The sequence below is a fragment of the Bos indicus x Bos taurus genome, chromosome 11 (assembly GCF_003369695.1).
Source record: "Bos indicus x Bos taurus breed Angus x Brahman F1 hybrid chromosome 11, Bos_hybrid_MaternalHap_v2.0, whole genome shotgun sequence".
Lineage (NCBI taxonomy): Eukaryota > Metazoa > Chordata > Mammalia > Artiodactyla > Bovidae > Bos > Bos indicus x Bos taurus.
The window spans coordinates 100,698,372-100,715,650 of record NC_040086.1 but is presented as its reverse complement, the minus strand read 5'-3'; the positions used below and the strand labels follow the sequence as shown (position 1 = coordinate 100,715,650).

General features: G+C 53.5%; 1 protein-coding gene across 9 annotated transcripts in view; it reads right to left on the bottom strand.

Annotated features, from left to right (window-relative positions):
- PRRC2B (proline rich coiled-coil 2B) overlaps positions 1-17,279 on the bottom strand; it is an 84,403-nt gene that overhangs the window by 16,061 nt on the left and 51,063 nt on the right. For 6 of the 9 annotated variants that reach the window (XM_027556597.1, XM_027556602.1, XM_027556603.1 and 3 more), the window contains 10 exons: positions 16,478-16,796; positions 14,726-14,919; positions 12,172-12,367; positions 7,576-7,792; positions 4,883-6,949; positions 3,411-3,607; positions 2,701-2,846; positions 2,100-2,241; positions 541-623; positions 45-233 (listed from right to left, as the gene is read on the bottom strand). In XM_027556597.1, the coding sequence (XP_027412398.1) occupies positions 45-233; positions 541-623; positions 2,100-2,241; positions 2,701-2,846; positions 3,411-3,607; positions 4,883-6,949; positions 7,576-7,792; positions 12,172-12,367; positions 14,726-14,919; positions 16,478-16,796 (3,750 nt within the window). The remainder of the gene's footprint in view (positions 1-44; positions 234-540; positions 624-2,099; positions 2,242-2,700; positions 2,847-3,410; positions 3,608-4,882; positions 6,950-7,575; positions 7,793-12,171; positions 12,368-14,725; positions 14,920-16,477; positions 16,797-17,279) is intronic. The other 3 variants (XM_027556601.1, XM_027556600.1, XM_027556606.1) reach the window with 3 other exon arrangements.

Below are 17,279 nucleotides of genomic sequence, written 5' to 3'. Positions count from 1 at the left end.
CCCTTCTGCCTAGCCTGGCCCCTGAGAGCCAGGCTCCAGGTTACCTTTGGCTCTGACTGCTTTTGAGTCTGCTCCTTGTGGCCATCGGCCTTGGGCTCCAGGCCGGGCCCGCTTGCCTCCTCGGGCTTCAGGGTGCCATATGGAGAGCTGCGCTGCGAGGAGGTCGCTGAGGACTCTCGGGACTCGGCGCTCAGGTCAACACCGCTGTCTCCCTGGCTGCTCTTAAAGCCCTGCTGTGCAGGACACATGGCCAGTCAGCACCTGAGTCCCGCAGAGTGAGACCTGGGGCATGACGTGTCTCCTGGCCCAAGCCCGTGATCTCCGGTACATGTGGGCCCCTGCACTGTAAGCATGGCCAGACGCTGAGGACCCAGGGTGGGTACTCCCTTGCCATCCCCTCTTTCTCCCTCCCACACACCTGAAAGCAAGACTGGAGACCAGCAATGGGCCAGGCTCACTGCCTGGCCAGGGAGAGCCTGGGCGGGAGGCTGTGACGGCCCTGGACTGTGAGCACACGCTTGGTGCCTGGGGGCCACTCACCTCAGCAGAGCCAGGCTCAGCGCTGGTGAAGGCAGTGGCAGCTTTGGTCCAGGAGTCACTGGTCGAGGCCTGAAGGGGGAGGGCTGCCGAGGAGGAAGACAGAGTCAGGACATCAAAGAGGGACCACCAAGCCAGAAACACGACCACAGGCAGCGCACACAAACTCTCCAAGCCACCTCCCTCCTCAGTCTGACACCTTCACTCAACTTCCCAACATCCCCAGAAACATCTCCATAAACGAGGTTCCCGAGATTTCGTGGACGATGAGCTCCAGGTAAACACACCAGCAACTTCTCACTCATAGGGATTAGAACTCTGTATCACTACCTCTGCTGTGGTAAAGCTTTTTTCACAAAAGCCAACTATTTATTTCTACAAATTGGCATCTCTCTACAAGTCTTTGAACGAGTCAAGCTGATTATTACTCAACTGTTGTTAGCTCAATCATTCTTAAGAATCCAACAAAAGTCACAGATCCTGTCTGTGTGCACAAAACCTCCCAAGCTCTTTCCCAAGACCCAGGGCCCTTCTGAAGCCATCCACACATCCCTGGTCTGAGCAACCACGAGACACTGCACAAGCCAGGAGGGAAAGCCTTGATAGCCAAGGGCGACCTGAGTTGGTCCGCCCTGCTTGACCAACCTGGGAGGTACGTGTTTTTGGACATTTACGCTGCGACACCCACCACTCTCACAAAACCAAACTGACTGATACCAAAATTTACTAAAAGGCTATTTTACTTTCAGTCAGAGTTGACAATTTCCCATTATTACATGGAAATGTGTTACACTCAAGGTTTTAATCAAGCATGACGACAGGCCGTGTGGTAAAATTAAGAGCATCAGGCTCAGAACCCAGGCTCTTGGGTGTCTGTCACGTGGCTCTGGAAGCCTTGGCTGCTCTGAATAAAGAGCTAGCAATGGTGATCCCACCAGTTCCCGCTGCCCGGCCTGCAGGGCCTTGCCCAGAGCAGGAACTCAAGAACAATCTGCTTATATGGTTTTGTATTTTAAAATGAAAGATTACCAGAAAAATACCACTGGATAGGAAATTCTTTTAACTTCAGGGAAACAGATTTTCTATAAATTAAGGGCCACCCTAGTCTGGTTTCAAGTCTAAGACAGCATTTGGGGAGGAGTTGACAGAAACCTCCTTCTGGCAAGGAAAGGGCGCACAGCACGGATGGGAAAGCTATGGACTCCTGTTCTCCAAATAGTTGTCTACTGCTCTCCCTCAAGTAAGAAGGAAGGATAACTGACATGGGCAACAGTCAAACCAACTCCTGGGCGACCTCAGCCAGGCGAGGTGGGGCCCACTCCCGTCACTGGATGCAGAATGCTCTGCTCGCCACCATGCTTCAGGCAGGGAGACTCTTACATCTGCTCAGAGGCTGCAGTGGCACGTGGTGCTCAGAAGGCTTTACCGCAGACTCGGCAGAGGAAGCCAGGAGACAGTCAGTGCTGTGCCTGTGCTCGTGGCCCCAGGGCAGAATCCTCCCTGAGAAGGGCCCCAAGCCTGGGAGGCGGCCCGAGCCTCGGGGTCCAAACACAAGCTCCTACCCTGGCTGCCGCTCTCCCAGATCTCGGTGCCCAGGCTGCTGCCGGGCACAGGCCCATCACCCTGCTCCAGGCACAGGTTGTTCTGCTTCTTTGCAAACCGAGGAGGAATTCGAGAGGAGAGACTTCGGCCTTTGACAGGAACCTACGGAGAAGAGGGTGATAGGGTCCAGCCTCGATGGCAGACCTGAAAAATGAGTCCCCCCCGGAAGACGACCGTGGGCTCCAAAACCACACCCGGAAACTGCTCCAGAGATTCACCAACCGTCGGTTAAGACCTCAACCACGCGGGAACTGCAGTGCTGACGACACCACACCTGCAAGTGCCCAGTGGGCTGAGACCTGAGATCACAGTAGGAGCAGGCTGGATTCAGGAGCTGACAGAGGTCCTGCTCAGCCCATTTCAGCTGGTGTCACCAAGGATCAGTTACCCTCTGAGAGCAGGGAAATCACACCATCTACCCCACGGGCACAGCGACAGTGGGCCCTGGGAGGCAGTGCCTGCTTACAAGTATGCCCTTCTTCCTCTCCCAGCCCGGGCCGAATTCAGAACACTCTGCCGCCATAGGCTACAGGTGTCCCTGCGTCACAGCGCGTCCCGTACCTGCACGGCTTGCTCCTTCTTTCTCCTCTCCTCCTCCAGCAGGCGGCGCTGCTTCTTGGTCAGGACCTCAATGAAGCCTTCGCCCACCAGAGAGCCCACCTCACTCTCCTCCCCAGGGCTGGATCCGCAATTTTCAATGATGGCGTCTGAACCAAGATTCACAAGGAAGGGCAATGGTTCCATTTACTGAAAACTAAGGATAACCAAACCCTACGGACACCTGATAACTAAGCACTGAGTCAGCTCAAAAGGCCAGGCGCTTAGCTGGCTTGGGCCTCAGCATATTCACCATTACCAGGGTCTAGGAAACCCAGTGAGGATTTCTACACCCTTCTCACAACCCTGCAATGCACTGTTATCTCAAACCAAACAGGTCACAGTTAAGAAAACAGACCTCAGAGACACACACACCTAAGTCCCAGCTCCACTCCTAACCAGCTGTGTGACCCTAGACAAACCACTCAGCTTCTCTGGGGCTCAGCTTCCCATTTTTAAAACAGACGCTGCAGGGCTGTTACAGGAGTGCAGCAGGGCTGTGAGCAACACGAGGGCAGGAATCCCTCCTGTTTTGCTCTTAACCCAGTACGTGCCCAGAACCTAAGATATTCAGTGAAAGGGCAAACTCAGCAACCCATGGTGGTGGCCATGACCCATCCCCCTGCCATTTTGCCTGGATCCTTCTTCCCCTGAAGATGTGAGCTGACACTCACGTCCGTAGTTCAGGTCAAATGGTTTCATGGTCTCTCCCTGCTCGCCTGACCTCTGGGCGGCCAGCTTGGCCTCCTTCTCTACCTTCTCACAGGAGGCTTCGGTGACGTCAGAGGCAGCATGGGCTGCCCGCTCCAGCGTGTAATGGCCGCTCCCACTGCCGCAGCCAAGACCTCCAGGCAAGGCCTCGTCTGGGGACCTAGAGAGGAAGGAGGATCTCATCAGCTCAGAAGTGGCCCAAGAAGGAGAAACCACATACATGCCCAGCACACAACCAAGCTCAGCCCTCATCTCCCGTCATTTCCTCCTGCTGTCCCCTCGACCCAGCAGAAGGGGTGGCTGGTTACACGCTGTCGCGAGCCCGTGGGGAGGCTGCCCCAGACCACTGCTCCAGCAAAGCACCTGGGAAAGCTGCTCTGTGCTCACCCCCTCCCCCAGCTAGTACTCCTGTCCTTTCCCTTTGCCTACCATACCCTGTAGGGCTCCAGAAAAGAGATAAGGGGCAAGGCTTAGAACTGGGCTGCAGAGGGAGCCCAGGCCTCGCTCCACTGCCAGTCCTCTGGGGCAGAAACCAGAAGGAAAGCCAGGTCTTGGCATCTGGGGCCTAGAAAGCTCCTCTAGACCCACACTGACAAGAATCCACATTCTCCTGTGGCGCCTTGTTCAGAGATACGAGTGAACTACAGGCCAAGCCTATGTGCCCTGAACTCTTGAGGCGGCCGGGAGGCGGGATAATTGTCTTCCTTGGCACCTGGGCGGAGCCGGAGCCACATCAGGGATGCAGGTTGCACAGGCTCTGCCCCTACCCTGATCCCAGGCCAGCTGTGGGCAGCAAGCAGACACTGAGCACAGGATACCCACCCCAACGCCTCCGAGTCCGGAGAGGTGCCCTTTGGGCCTTGGGAGTCACTCACAGCCCCTGCTTGCTACCTGGCTATCATCAAGTGTGGGGGGTAATCCCTGGGATAGGGTTGCTTGTCTTTTGTGGAAAAGCAAAGGCACTCAGGGAAGATCTCTCTGCAGGGCCAGGAGGCCAGCAGTGCCCCAGTGAAGAAACTGCCTGGCACACACTCGGGGGCCGAGGAGTCTGGGGAACAGACCAGTGCTCACCAGGTGCCACACACAGGGAGTGATCCCAACCCTGTGCAGGTGGCCCCTTGGGTGGACTCCAAGGAAACATAAGGAGATTGAACCATGGAGTGGTACTGGGACAGCCACTGCAGGGGACTACTGGATGGGGCCTCTAGTCTTGGTTCTGAAGCAACAACAACACACCACAAGAGAAGCAGACAGCAGGGTGAGAGCCAATGACGGAGGTGCTCACACACCCTGGCAGTCACCCTGGAACACAACGAGGGGGAAGGAGTCGGGGCCCTGACATACGGCGGGACAGCATGCGTGAGGTGCTGCCGGAAACACCGGCTAACAGAAGCATAACAATAAAAAAGAACCCGGGACTCTGCTTCTGGTTTACCTTTTGGCTTTCAGAGGCGTCCCGTTCTGATGACTCTCATAGCGGGGAGAAGTGTCACCGCCACCTGGCCTAACAGACTTCTCCCCAAACCCTCCCGGCTCCAGCTTCCGGCTCTGCCTGTCCACCAGGGGTCTCTGGCCCGAGAAGCTCCGCTTGGCCAGCTCCTTCTTCTCGCCTGCGCTCACCCCAGAGGGGCTGCCATCAGCCTGGGGGTCCAGCTCGGAGCCGGCCCGCCGCTCCCGCCTCTCGCTGAAGTCACTGCTCTCGGAGGCCGTCTCCCACTCCTCGTTGGCGTGGTCGGAGGAGTTCTGATAGGCGAGCTCAGGGGACCTGCGGCCTGAGGCGCTGCTCCTGTCCCCGGGGCAGGGTCTAGGACGGCCTGGCCACTGGCCGGCTGCCAGAGGTGGCTCGTCCTCCGGCCCCCACAGGCCCAGGGCCTCCCGTTCCTGCCGGAGGCGCCGGAAGCGGGGCGGCTTGTCCTGGCGCGGAGGCCGCCTTCGCCGGAAGGGCCGGTTCTCTGCGTTTTCGGACTCTGCGGCGTGGTCATCTTGGAAGAAGGCCCTCCGGTCCTCCAGGCGGCCATCCTCGAAGCCCCGGGAGCCCAAGGCGTCGGGGCGTCTGTAGGCGTCTGGGATGTAGTCTCTGTCTAAGGGCCGCCGGGCTCCACATGCGTCAGAGGCGCCAGACTCCTGCCAGGAGGCGCCAGGACCCCGGCTGGGCCAAGGGGCCACCTCCTTGGCCGCGAAGGTTCTCCGGCCATATGCACAGTTGCTCAGACGCGGGGGCAGGGCACGCCCGAAGGCCCGGGGACCTCGGTTCTTGGCCTCAGGCCCACCATGGTCCTCAGGGTGCATCCTGCCGGACCGCCAGGACTCCCTGAAGTCGCCCTTCCTTCCCGTGGCCTCCTCCCGCTCCGGGAGCGCACCCTCATCCCCAGGCTCAGTGCCTCGCTGCCGCCGCCGCTTGGGGAGCTCCTCATACTCAGAGCCCTCGCTGTGGGTCTCACTGGCAATCCTCCGCCGGGGCTTGGCCCGGGGGAAGTCATCCGGCGGCCCAAACTCCCGCGGCCCCCGGCCCCGGCTACTCCTCTGGCTGCCGCTGTAGAGGCCGCGTGCCCCAAGGACGCCCCCGCCACACAGGCCACTACCGGTGGGCCGCCCGCGGAAGGTGAACTCTCGGAACCCGCGGCCTCGGCCCCGGGCTGGCCCCCGGCCCCCAAAGGCTTGCTCCTCATCAATAAAGATCCAGTTATTCCTCTTGGTCGGGGGTGTGTGGCTGGCCTCCCTGGAGGGTCTGGCCTCCGGGGCCCCATCCGGCTTGTTGTCCTCCTCAGGACGGCTGGCCTCACGGCCCAAGCTGGCACGGGCTAAGCCCTGGTCCTCCGAGGTGGCCGGCGCCGCATTGGCCAGTGCGGGGTCGTTCTCTTGGTCCTCGTCCTCAGCCACTTCATGGACAGGCCCTGGCTCCCGGGCCAGGCGGGTGCTGCCCTCTGCCAGCTCCGGCTTTACTTTCTCGAGCTCCTTCTCCTTGTCCTCCACCTTGAGGGCCTTCAGGACAGGTTTCTTGATGGGGCCGGACCTACGGGTCCTGCTGGTCTGCTCCGGGTGCTGGCTGCCAGTGCCCCGGGCTTCTGGCGTCCACTCGGGCTCCAGAGCCGGCGGCTTGCTCGGGCTCCCTTCCTTCTCCCAGGAGGAGACGCTGAAGGGTGGCTCCTCCCGCGGTACCTCCTTCTCAACCGCAGCGTCTGGGTTGGCAACCTTTGACTGGTGGTTCACATCCCAGTCACCATACTCGAGCTTTTTCTCCGTGGGGGCAAAGTCGGGCTCCAGTGGGGAGCACCTGAGGTTTGGGGTGTGACTCCCAGGAGTGCCTGCTTCCTGCCCATTTTCTTGGGGTGGAAACAAAAGCTCCTGGCCTACTCTCTGAGAGGAGACACGGGAGTCACAGTCTGCTGGGGCCTTCTTGTCAGAAGCGCTCAAGTACTCCTGCCCTCTCTCCTCAAGGAGCTCGCGCTGGGCACTCACGCCCCCTGACCTTCCGGGGGAGGCAGAGTAAGAGCTTTCACTCCTGAAAAGGAACCAGAAAAATCAGTCAATGTGATTGGAGCCTGGTTCCTGGTTTCCACGCTGAACACAGTTTAAAAAAAAAAATTTTTTTTTTTTTTAAAAGGAAAAGAAAAAAACATAGGCACGAACATTCGCTCTATCTTTAAATGGGCCTCAAAGATGCTGGGCCATGGGCTGGTGGCAGCCCCTGGAGTCCAGAGTGATGATCAGTGGCTGGCGGACTCCATGAACAGCTGGGCATCCTCTGGTTCAAACACGCTGGAGCCGGGAAGTCCGAGAAGAGTCTGGGGTGCTGGGCTGGCAGAGCCAGCTCACCTTACTTTCACAGGAAGGAGTCATAACACATGTGCTCAACCCCACCCCGTGGCCCTGGCCCAAGGTTCTGTGGGATTTGCCTCTGACCCCAGGATTCCTCCTGGGCCTTCAGTCACCATTGGAGCCTCTCACATGAAAGCACCCAGCCATCCTCATCTCACTCTCCTTTCCCAGAGCACACTGGTCCCTCCCAAGGCGCCCCTTCCCTGAGGGCGGTGTCTCCTGAGACAGGGCCTCCTCCCAGAGCCCATCTCACTGAGGACCAAGATTCCTCCTTCAGCTGCAAGGCAGCAGGACCAAGCGTCGCCTCACCTGACATGCATGTCCATGGCCATATTGTCGCTGGATTTCGGATGGGGCAGCGAGTAGCCCTTGCTCTGCAACGCCATGTAACCCTCAGGGCTCCACACGGGGGCAGGGTCAATGGCGGTCACCTTCCTTTCTGGCAGCGGGGGCACACAGCTCTGGTCCTCAGAGCGACAGCCAGTCCCACTGAGGGAATCCGGGGGCATTATGGGTTTCATCAATCCTGAAGAAGGCAAACAGCTAATCGGTCACCTCGTTCAGCAAGCCATGGGTCGCCTACAGGCCCAGAGGAGACAAGCTGCCCCGACTATCACGCGGATGCAGCATCCCACCTGCTTCACGTCATTTGATCACAGAACCTCTGAAAGCACACAGGCACACCATCTGAAAGGCCTGTTCAAAGACCCTGGAGGTCCAATCTTAGTTCCTGATGAACAGCGCCTATGTTGAAGGATATGAAAAACTGGCAAATGGAAACAGGACACAACCAACTAGAGAGCTCATGTCTGGCGGCAGAAAGCTAAGGGGCCAGGCAGCCAGCAGCGGGAGATGACAAGGGTCTCCTGCACAGACACAGGGAAGATGGGCTATGCTCCAGGAAGCCTACACGCACCAAGGAGCCAGAGTCTGCCTGCTTCCAAACCCTGCAAGATTCAGAAAGGGCTCTGGATTTCAGTTCTGCTTGTTTCTGCCCCTGAGCTTATAGTGATAATCCACATTCTCTCCAGGGAAGGGAAGAAGGGGACACACAGATGACACTCAACTCTTAACTGGCCCGAGGAGACAGGGATAAGCTGACATCTTGGTCCAATGAGATACAAACCAGCCTGGGAGACGGCACCCCCTCATTAGGGCCCCTCTGTCCACTTCTACCAGATGGGATGCTGTAGATGACATTAAAGGCCTCCCATTGGGCCAGAGTCTGTGTAGAAAAGAGGATCTGATTTTTCAAATATTTCACAAAGCTAATTACTGGGCCAGTTTTTTTTGTGCCCATTTTTCAAGCTGAGATAATCTGATCAGGAAAATGATTCTGCATCAGGCTAGTGATTTTATACTTTCTTTCAGCTGTGGATGCTTTGTCCAAAGGTTACCAATATACGACTCCGGCACAAAGGTAGTCTGAGTCATGTGGTCAAGGACCCTCTCTGGAATCCTAAAATTACACCCCGTTTACTAAGTATTGATCACAAGGTAGGCAGAACTGCTGAGCACTACACAGAACTATTTTTGGCAATATGGCAGCTCATATCACCTGAAGAAACCTCCTATCACAAAAACGCTGCACAAAACATGTTACACATTTCACTTGCAGAGCTCTGCTCCCCCAAACCAGGAAACCCCCAGGGAGCGGAAACCACAGCCATGGGCAAGAGCCATGGGCCAGAGGCACGAGCCAGGGCTCCTGAGAGGGGACCCAGGGACACATCTGTCAGATGTAGTAACCTACAGCTGTGCTCCTAAATACCACCCCCTCACCCCCCAACAAGAGATGGGGCTTCTCTGCACAAGGCAGAGAGTTACAGCTGAGGTGCTGCTTACACAAAGACCCTCAAAGGGCTATGCATTCAATTACAAGGCAGACCAGAAAAACCTCACACTCTTTAGGACAGGGAGATGACTGAGCTAGTGACCCGGCCAGGGTCAAGTCAAGGAAAACAGTCCCCAGTGAGGAATTCATGGCCACATGCCAGCTTTCACACAGGCTTGGGGGTAGTAGAGTGGAGTTCAGATTTACACCCCTAGAATTCTCCAAAAACTTCCTGAGTTACAATAAAGGTATTTCTAGGCTGGCAGATGAAAACACAGAGCCACCCTGGAGGGATACACTCTCAAATCAAGCTGCACCAAATCCCCAAGGTAAGAATAGCTCTGCTGGAAATGAACTTATGAGTCAAAACTCCCAGAACATTGCCGGGAAAGCATTCCACCACGACAAGTCCACAGCAAGTCCACAGGATCATGCACCGTCCCTAAGAACTTCAGAAAACAGATCAAAATGCTAAACACCAGAGAATTACGGTTTATATGATTAAAAGCAAATAAGAAGGAATTGAAAACTCACAAAAAATATAAGACACAAGAAAAAAAAAAGATTTGAGAGAAAAAGTCTAGTAATAAAAATAGTCATGAAATTAAAAACCCACTGGACAGTAAAAAATAAAAACAGCAGATTAGGCACAGCTGGAGAGAACAAGGAATTAGAGAATAATTCTAAGCATTTTCCCAGAAGGTACCACAAAAATCAGCTCTCATGTATTCAGGAGACCTGGAGGCAAAGTGAGAAGAATCATGATGATGCAGGCATTTGTACAGCACAATCAGTACAAATAATCTAAGTGGGTGACATAGGAAGAAAGGATACAAAGAATGAAAAAAGGCAAATAGTTAACATGATAATTAGAAGAGAAACTCCCAGAAGTGATGAAAGCAATACAACCTTAGATTTGAGCACTATGAGTTTTAAGCAGAATAAAGTAAGGATAGATATAGATATATACCTAGACACAGCATTTTGAGAAAGAACTACAAGAGACCAAAGACAAAGAGATCTTAAAGCAACACAAACCAGACACAGGAGCCAGAAGAAAAGGAATACTATCTTCACAGTCCTAAAAGAAAGTAACTGCAAACTTAGAGTTCTATACCCAGCTACACTATCGTTTAAGAGAAAGGCTGCCATAGATGAAAAATAGTGCTCAGTTGCGTTGAACTCTTTGTAACCCATGGACTGTAGCCAGTCAGGTTCCTCTGTCTATGGGATTTCACAGGCAAGAATACTGAGGTGGGGTACCATTTTCTCTTCCAGGGGATCTTCTAGACCCAGGTTTGGAACCCATGTCTCCTGCACTGGCAGGCAAATTCTTTACCACTAGTGCCACCTGGGAAGCCCCATGTGAAGAATATGTATCGCCAAAAAACTTTCGTAGAGGCCTTGACAAAATGTATGTTCTGAAAAAATAAATGGAGCTCAGATGGAAGGATAAGCAGCAAAGACACTAGTAAACATATAGACAGATCTGAACAAGCATAGATTGAATAAAACAACAAAGATAATAATTTCGCAAGCATCAAAACAAGGGAAGAATTAAAATTCCAGGGAAAAATTAAAAGACTCCTGAATTAGAGCTCAGGTTCAGGGTAATCTGATTAGCCTTTGTTAAGTCAAGGGTGCGTGTTAGAATTTAACCTAACCACTCACAGTAGAAACAGAATGCAGAAGGAAAACAAAAGGAATCGGAAAACTTGACACCTATGCCCCCAATCTAAAGGGAACAACTTTGGTAACTACAGTCACAGTTTTACCCACTCAATGTGGGTAAAACCAGACACATCTTAAACATACAAAGATATTCTCCTCCACAAAGGGCTCAGGCTGACAATAAAAAGTTGGGGTAGAAAGATACCACACAAATACTAATCAAAAGAAAACTGGAATGAAATTATCATCAGATCTGTTAAAGGTAGAAAACACAAGAAACAAAGGTGCGATGCGAAAATACAAGAAACAGGATGCAGTCACCCCAAGCCTACATGCTTCCAGATAGGTAAACCAAAAACTGACACATTTACAAGATTTGATAAATCCACAATCACGGTGGAAAATGTTCACACACCTCTAGAAACTGATCAAAGGGGTAAAAAGACTGTGATGATAGATATTCATACAGCACAGTCAGCAAGCACACTTGAATGGACCATGTCCAATAGGAGAATACTTCTTTTCAAGCCCCTGAGTGAAGTTTGATCTGCCACTTGTTAAAAATAAAGTTTTACTGAAAAGCAACCACACCCATTCACTTACTATTGTCTATAGCTGTTTTTGTTCTACAACAGCAAAACTGGAGTAGCAGTTCAAAGACTAAAATATTTATTATCTGGTATTAATGGAAAAAAATTTTGACTGCTCGTCTATATCATACAGACCATGATATATGACCAAAAGGCAGCCACAGTAGAAATTAACAACATATGGATGATATTAAAACTCTGTATTTGGAAATTTTACAATATACCATTAAAAATCACTCAAAATCAGACTAATATTTAAAACTGTACAGTAATAAAAATGTTATTTTAAAACTCAATGGCTCATAAACTCAGGTGAGACGTAAATACATCAGAAAACTCAGGAACTAGTGATCTAATTAAGCATCCAACATAATTGGAAAAAGAACAAAATAATTTCAGTGGAAATAATGGGGGGGACAGAAATTAATGAAATAAAAACCAAATAAAAGACAGGAATTAAGAACCTCAAAAGATACTTTTTAAAAAATGGCATTAAAAAAATGGCATTTGACAAACCTCGGGAAAGACTAATCAAGGAAAAGAGAGAACATAAAGAACACTCAAGAATGGAGCAGAGATATGAAAATTAACAAAGACAATTTATGATTCATAATCTTAGTCTCTTCCTAACAATTCTTTGTAGGAGGTACTATTACACCCTCATTTTGCAAACAAGGAGGTTATAACTCAGACTGGATATGTGACTTGCACAGAGGCCAGACTGGAATCCAGGTGGGGTCTGTCTACCTCCCAAGGCAACGCCCTTGCCCACACCACATACCCTGGCCTTCACTGCACCTTGGTGCTTACCTGAGGGATGCAGGGCCGAGGGGTAGAAATCCACTGGGGTCCGAGTGGGCGGGATCCGTGGGTCCATGTAGGAGGGCATCATCATCCACCTGGGGTCGAAGCCCAGCATCTGGGGGTGGTGCGGGTAGAAGGTGCGCTGCGGGTGGGACGGCGGAGGGTACACCGGCTGCCAGTGCTGCATCTTGTACAGCTGCTCCTGGCAGAGACAGAGACCTGGCTGCACAGGTGCCACGGAGCAGACAGGCTGCGCATGCCCGCATACACACGCTTCCAGGGAAAACCCACCCAGACAGAAGACCGGAGAGGGCAGGCCCCAGTGTACGCATGACCACGTTCAGGCCCAGGCCCTCTCCCGGGACGGATGCACAGTCATCCCGTCGTCACACAGGGCCCTTGGGCTCCTCCACTACACACGGTAGCTTGGGTGCTCACGCAGATCAAAGGCTCTCCTGGAGCTGACACGTGACCAGCACACCTCCCAGAGCACCTCTCCCCAATGCTCCTCCCCATCCCCAGCCCCCACTGTCCCTTCAATTCATTCTCCACACTCCGATACCCTGATCACGGCCAGAGTCCTCCTGGGTTCTCCACAGTTCTCCATCTAGCAGCTGGGATCCATGGGGCTACATGGGATCTATAGGGTCTTGACCCATCTGCCTCTCCAGCATCACCTCCCACTACTGCCCCAGCCTCCAGTCCACACACCTGCCTGCCTGCCTGCTTCAGGCCTTGGAAACACGCTGGGCCATCTGTTCCCTGGGCCCCACACCTGTTCACCCACACCCTCCTTCAGGCTTCAGCTTAAAGAGCACGCCCCCGGGAAGCCTGCCACAAGCTCCAAGGAAGGGCAGGCGCCCTGTTCTCGGCTCTCACAGCACTGGTGTTTCTCCTGCGGTTGCCCCCCTTCCCTCTATCAGGGCATCATATGCCGAGTTCACTGCAGTCCACTCACCTCTGCCATCAGAGTTCACTGCATGAACGAACTAACACATCAAAAGAGTGTTAAAAATCAAGGACCTAGACCCAGTGAGGGTTCATTTCAGACCTGCTCCACAGCACCAGTGACCCCCGGGGCTTTCCTCACAAGCGGACCCCAAACCAGCATCCTGGCCAGACACAGATACAGTCAAACAAGTGGGACAGCTGACCCAGCATGCCCTATCCCACCAGCCAGCAGGCTCAACTCCAGCCTGGGCTGGGTTCCCCGGATGGCTCGCCGGTGCTCCCAGCACCTCTTAGGAGCACTCGGCACTCAGTAAGCGGAGCTCTCTAGGGCTCTGCCCACAGCTCCTCCTCCTGTCTAAACCCCAGGTCCCCAGGGAAGCTGACCAGACAGTCCATTTGCCAGACTCCCTCAGGCTACTCTGGCACGTTCAGGCTTTCTCCTACTCTTCAGGAAGGATTTACCTGTCACTGCCCATCCCCACCCTCCCCAGAAGACTTCCCTAGAGCAGCTGTTACAACTGTGTCTGGCTGGAGTGACTCCAGAGATCTCTCCAGTGGGCAGTAAATCTTCACCAAGCCCAGGAGTCACTGCATGGTGCCTGCTCACGGTACAAAACTACAACAGCACAATGAATGTACCTAACTGTCTAGAACACAGGCCACGGTGGGCTTCTGGAATGCTTCCTAGGAGCCCAAGGGAAACAGGGTCTGGGGTGAAGGTTGTAAAGGCAACTTTAAAAAACTTCTGGGTAAAGATGTAAAATTTGATCTGTTTCCCCAGGGCACCCGCATTTTGGAACATTTTCGATTACTAACAATAATTTACCAGACTTCCCTGGGGGCCCAGTGGTTAAGAATCCACCTTTCAATGCAGGGGACACAGATTTGATCCCTGGTCAGGGAACTAAGATCCCATATGCAACAGGGCACCTAAGCCCATACTCTGCAACCAGAGAAGCTGACATGCCACCACGAAGACTCAGCACAGCCAAAACAAAGAGAGAGACAACGTTTTAAGAACATTAATGGAACACCAATAAAGACACTACTGGACCACCGATAAACTAGTCTACAGGCATCGCAGACTCCTCACCACCACGCCGAGTCAGGGCTTCATTCCTTCCGCTTCACACTGACCTGTCCAAGGCCCACATGGCTAGATAAGCAGCACCGTTAGCACCAGAACCCAAAGCTGTTTGACGGAATCCTACAAGCCTCCGCCTTTAACTCAAAGCCAACATTCCTCTCCAGTGCTCACCACACAGCCCCCAGGCCTCTTCCTCCCAGAGAGGCTCCAGGGTGGGGCCGCCGTCAGTTTGAAGAGTGGCCACATTGTACACCTCTCAGTGAAAAAACCACTCAGACACCACCAGCCATTCCTTTCAATGCTAGCCAACAGGGTCCACAAACTACCAACAAAGGTTTTCATCCAGAGGATGAATTACCTGGAGAAATGAAAGGCCAGGGCTGATCTCCAAGGCCCCCACTCTCCATGTCCCTGCTGGCAACTGGGGTACAGGAGGGTGGGTGTCATCTGCTTTAATTGAAGGGGCCAGGGAGACGGAGGGGCGGGTCTGTTTACAATATGGGCTAAGCGTCTCCTGTTTACCTGCTGCTGCTGCTGCTGCTGGCGCTGGAATCTGGGAGGGAGTGACTTTTGGTACTTGTTGAATTCCTGTGCAGGGGAGCCAGCCTCCCGGGGCCCCTCCTCACTGCCGCCGCTCTGAGCCACTGCTGGAGGAGCTGTGGGGGCTTCTTCTGAAAACGTGCTGGCGGTCTCCTGGGCAGAGAACTCAGGGGAGCCTACAGAACAAGTAATTGGGGAGTGGCCAGGTCAGTTCATGAAAGCTTGGCTGAGTGAATATTTAATGGCAAATGCTTTTTCTTGTAGGCACATACTTTCCACTGCTAAACTATTTGCATCCCCAAACCCCAGCACTGGGCTAACACTTCCCATGCCCAAGCTCACAGCCTCCCCCTGGCCCCCATCACAGATTAGAAAACGAAGGGTGGAGAGATCAGATGAATTGCCTGAAGTCGCACGGTCGGCAGTAGAGCTGGGATACAATTCCAAGTGAGAGAGGGTCTATTAAAATGGACCCAGCGCAACAGAGTGGATGAGGCCTCAAAGGGAGCCCACGTGCCCCCACCTCCATCCATTTATGTGAGTCAGGCCAGCCAGGCAGCCCCTCTGAGGACGACAGCTGCAACTATCCCACGAGGCTTCTGTGAGCATTAACTGGGCCAGTCCACGGAGTGCACTTCAAATGGAATGCTCCCCACCATCTCCAAGACTGTGCCCCTTGGAATCCCCTGCTGTCTTCCCCATCCCAGCTTTGCATTCTTTTTTCCAGCTTTATTATAACTGACGTTTCCATTCTTAAGAAATCTACTGCAGAGAGCAAACACCAGTGCAAAGCCTGGAGGTAGGGCAGCGTTCCAGAGGACTGATGATGGGCAGGGGGCATATGGAAGAGCCGGGGACACATCCCACACCCAGGCCCACTCTACACCCTGCGGTCCACTCCCTGACTCTCTACTGCCCCCTCAGTAGGTCCCTGACACTGGGCCCAGGCTTCACCCAGACTTCAGTGACACAGCATTTACAGAAGGACCAGCATCTGAGTTCCTCGGCCAAAAGGGCGCTGATGACCACCAGGTCACTGGTACGCCCTCCATCTGAGAAGCTTTCAGCAACTAAAACTAACATCAGGCCCTTCTCTACTTTAGAGACTTTGTTTAAGTTCATTTAAGAAAGTCACAAAGAACATAACTGATCATATTATTAAAAACTAGAGCAAGAGACACCCTTCACCACTTAACACTGTTTGGTGTCTCTAGTGCAGCCACGTGATCCAGTCCTTTTAGGAATAACATCAGGGAAAATGTATTCTAAAAAGTGGGCAGGCTTCCTTCAGCGTCACAGAGAGTGCTGTGCTCCTACTGAGGTCCTCCGGCACCCACATCTCCTCTGCCAAGCAGTAGTGGTAACGAAGACAGTGCTTCGTTAGAAGCACCCGTGAGAAGGCGGGTGCTTCTGCATGTAGAAATGTGCCATGTGCTTCGTGACATCATCTCCCAGGACCCTGAGCACAGGAGGTGGGTACAAACTCTCCCCAACCCACTTCATGGGCGAGGAAAGTGGGAAGTCAGAGGGGAGCTGTCAGAGGGGAAGCACGTGGCCAGCTGGCTTCAGTGGTGAAAACAGGACGTGAACCCAGGCCCCTGATCCAGGCCTGAACTCTTAACAACTGGGATCCCTGTGTATCCAGCCATTGGCCACAGTTCATGCTAAGAAGCCAGGGAGATGCCCAGTGACACAGCCCTTGTTTCCAGGTCAGGGGCCAGGCTCACTGCTCACCTTTGTGGACGGCAGGGCCGTTCTCCTGGGGAGTCACCTTCTCAGCCCCCGGAGAGCGGGGAGCTTCCTTCTCCGCCTGCTTCTGGGCCTCGCTGGCCCGCTGAGCCTGCTTGCACTTCTGGTCAAGCTGCTTGAGTTTGGCAGCACAGGCAGCCAGCCTTTCCTCGCGCGCACGGCGCTCCTCCTCCTCCCGGCGCTTCCGGGCTCGCTCCACAGCCTCGGACATCTCAGACTGGACAAACTTCTGCCGCGGTGGGGGCTTGTCCTCTTTGTCCTCGGCAGACTGCTGCCGAAATACAGTGCCCATGGAGGATTTCTGCTGAGAGAAGACGGTCAGAGGATGTCACAACTCAGAGACAGGTCACCACCTGGAGGGGGTCAGCTCCCTTCTCAAGACCCTTGGGTACCTTCAAGAGGCCTATGGCAAGAGGACCTGAGCTTCGATCCTGTTCTGCCCTACACTGTATTTGGAAAGAGGGCTGGGCAAGCACCAACAGTCTAAACCCTAATTTCTCTTTTGGAAACTGTTGATAATCAAGGAAGCCCTCCGGGTTGTAAAGGTGCACGGAATCATTTGCAAACCTCTTAACACCATGACTGAAATGCAGGAAACACTCAAGAGAATAGGCACTCCGGCAGCCACCTCTGGGCACGCAAGGTCAGGGTATCCACTGCTAAAGAACAGGAGCAGAAAACCACATGCTCATCACTCCTCAGCCACAGAGCTGCCCTACTGCTCCTCCCACGAAAGCAGATGAACCTCTGGATACAAAGAGCCCCAAGACACCAGAACTCACACTCA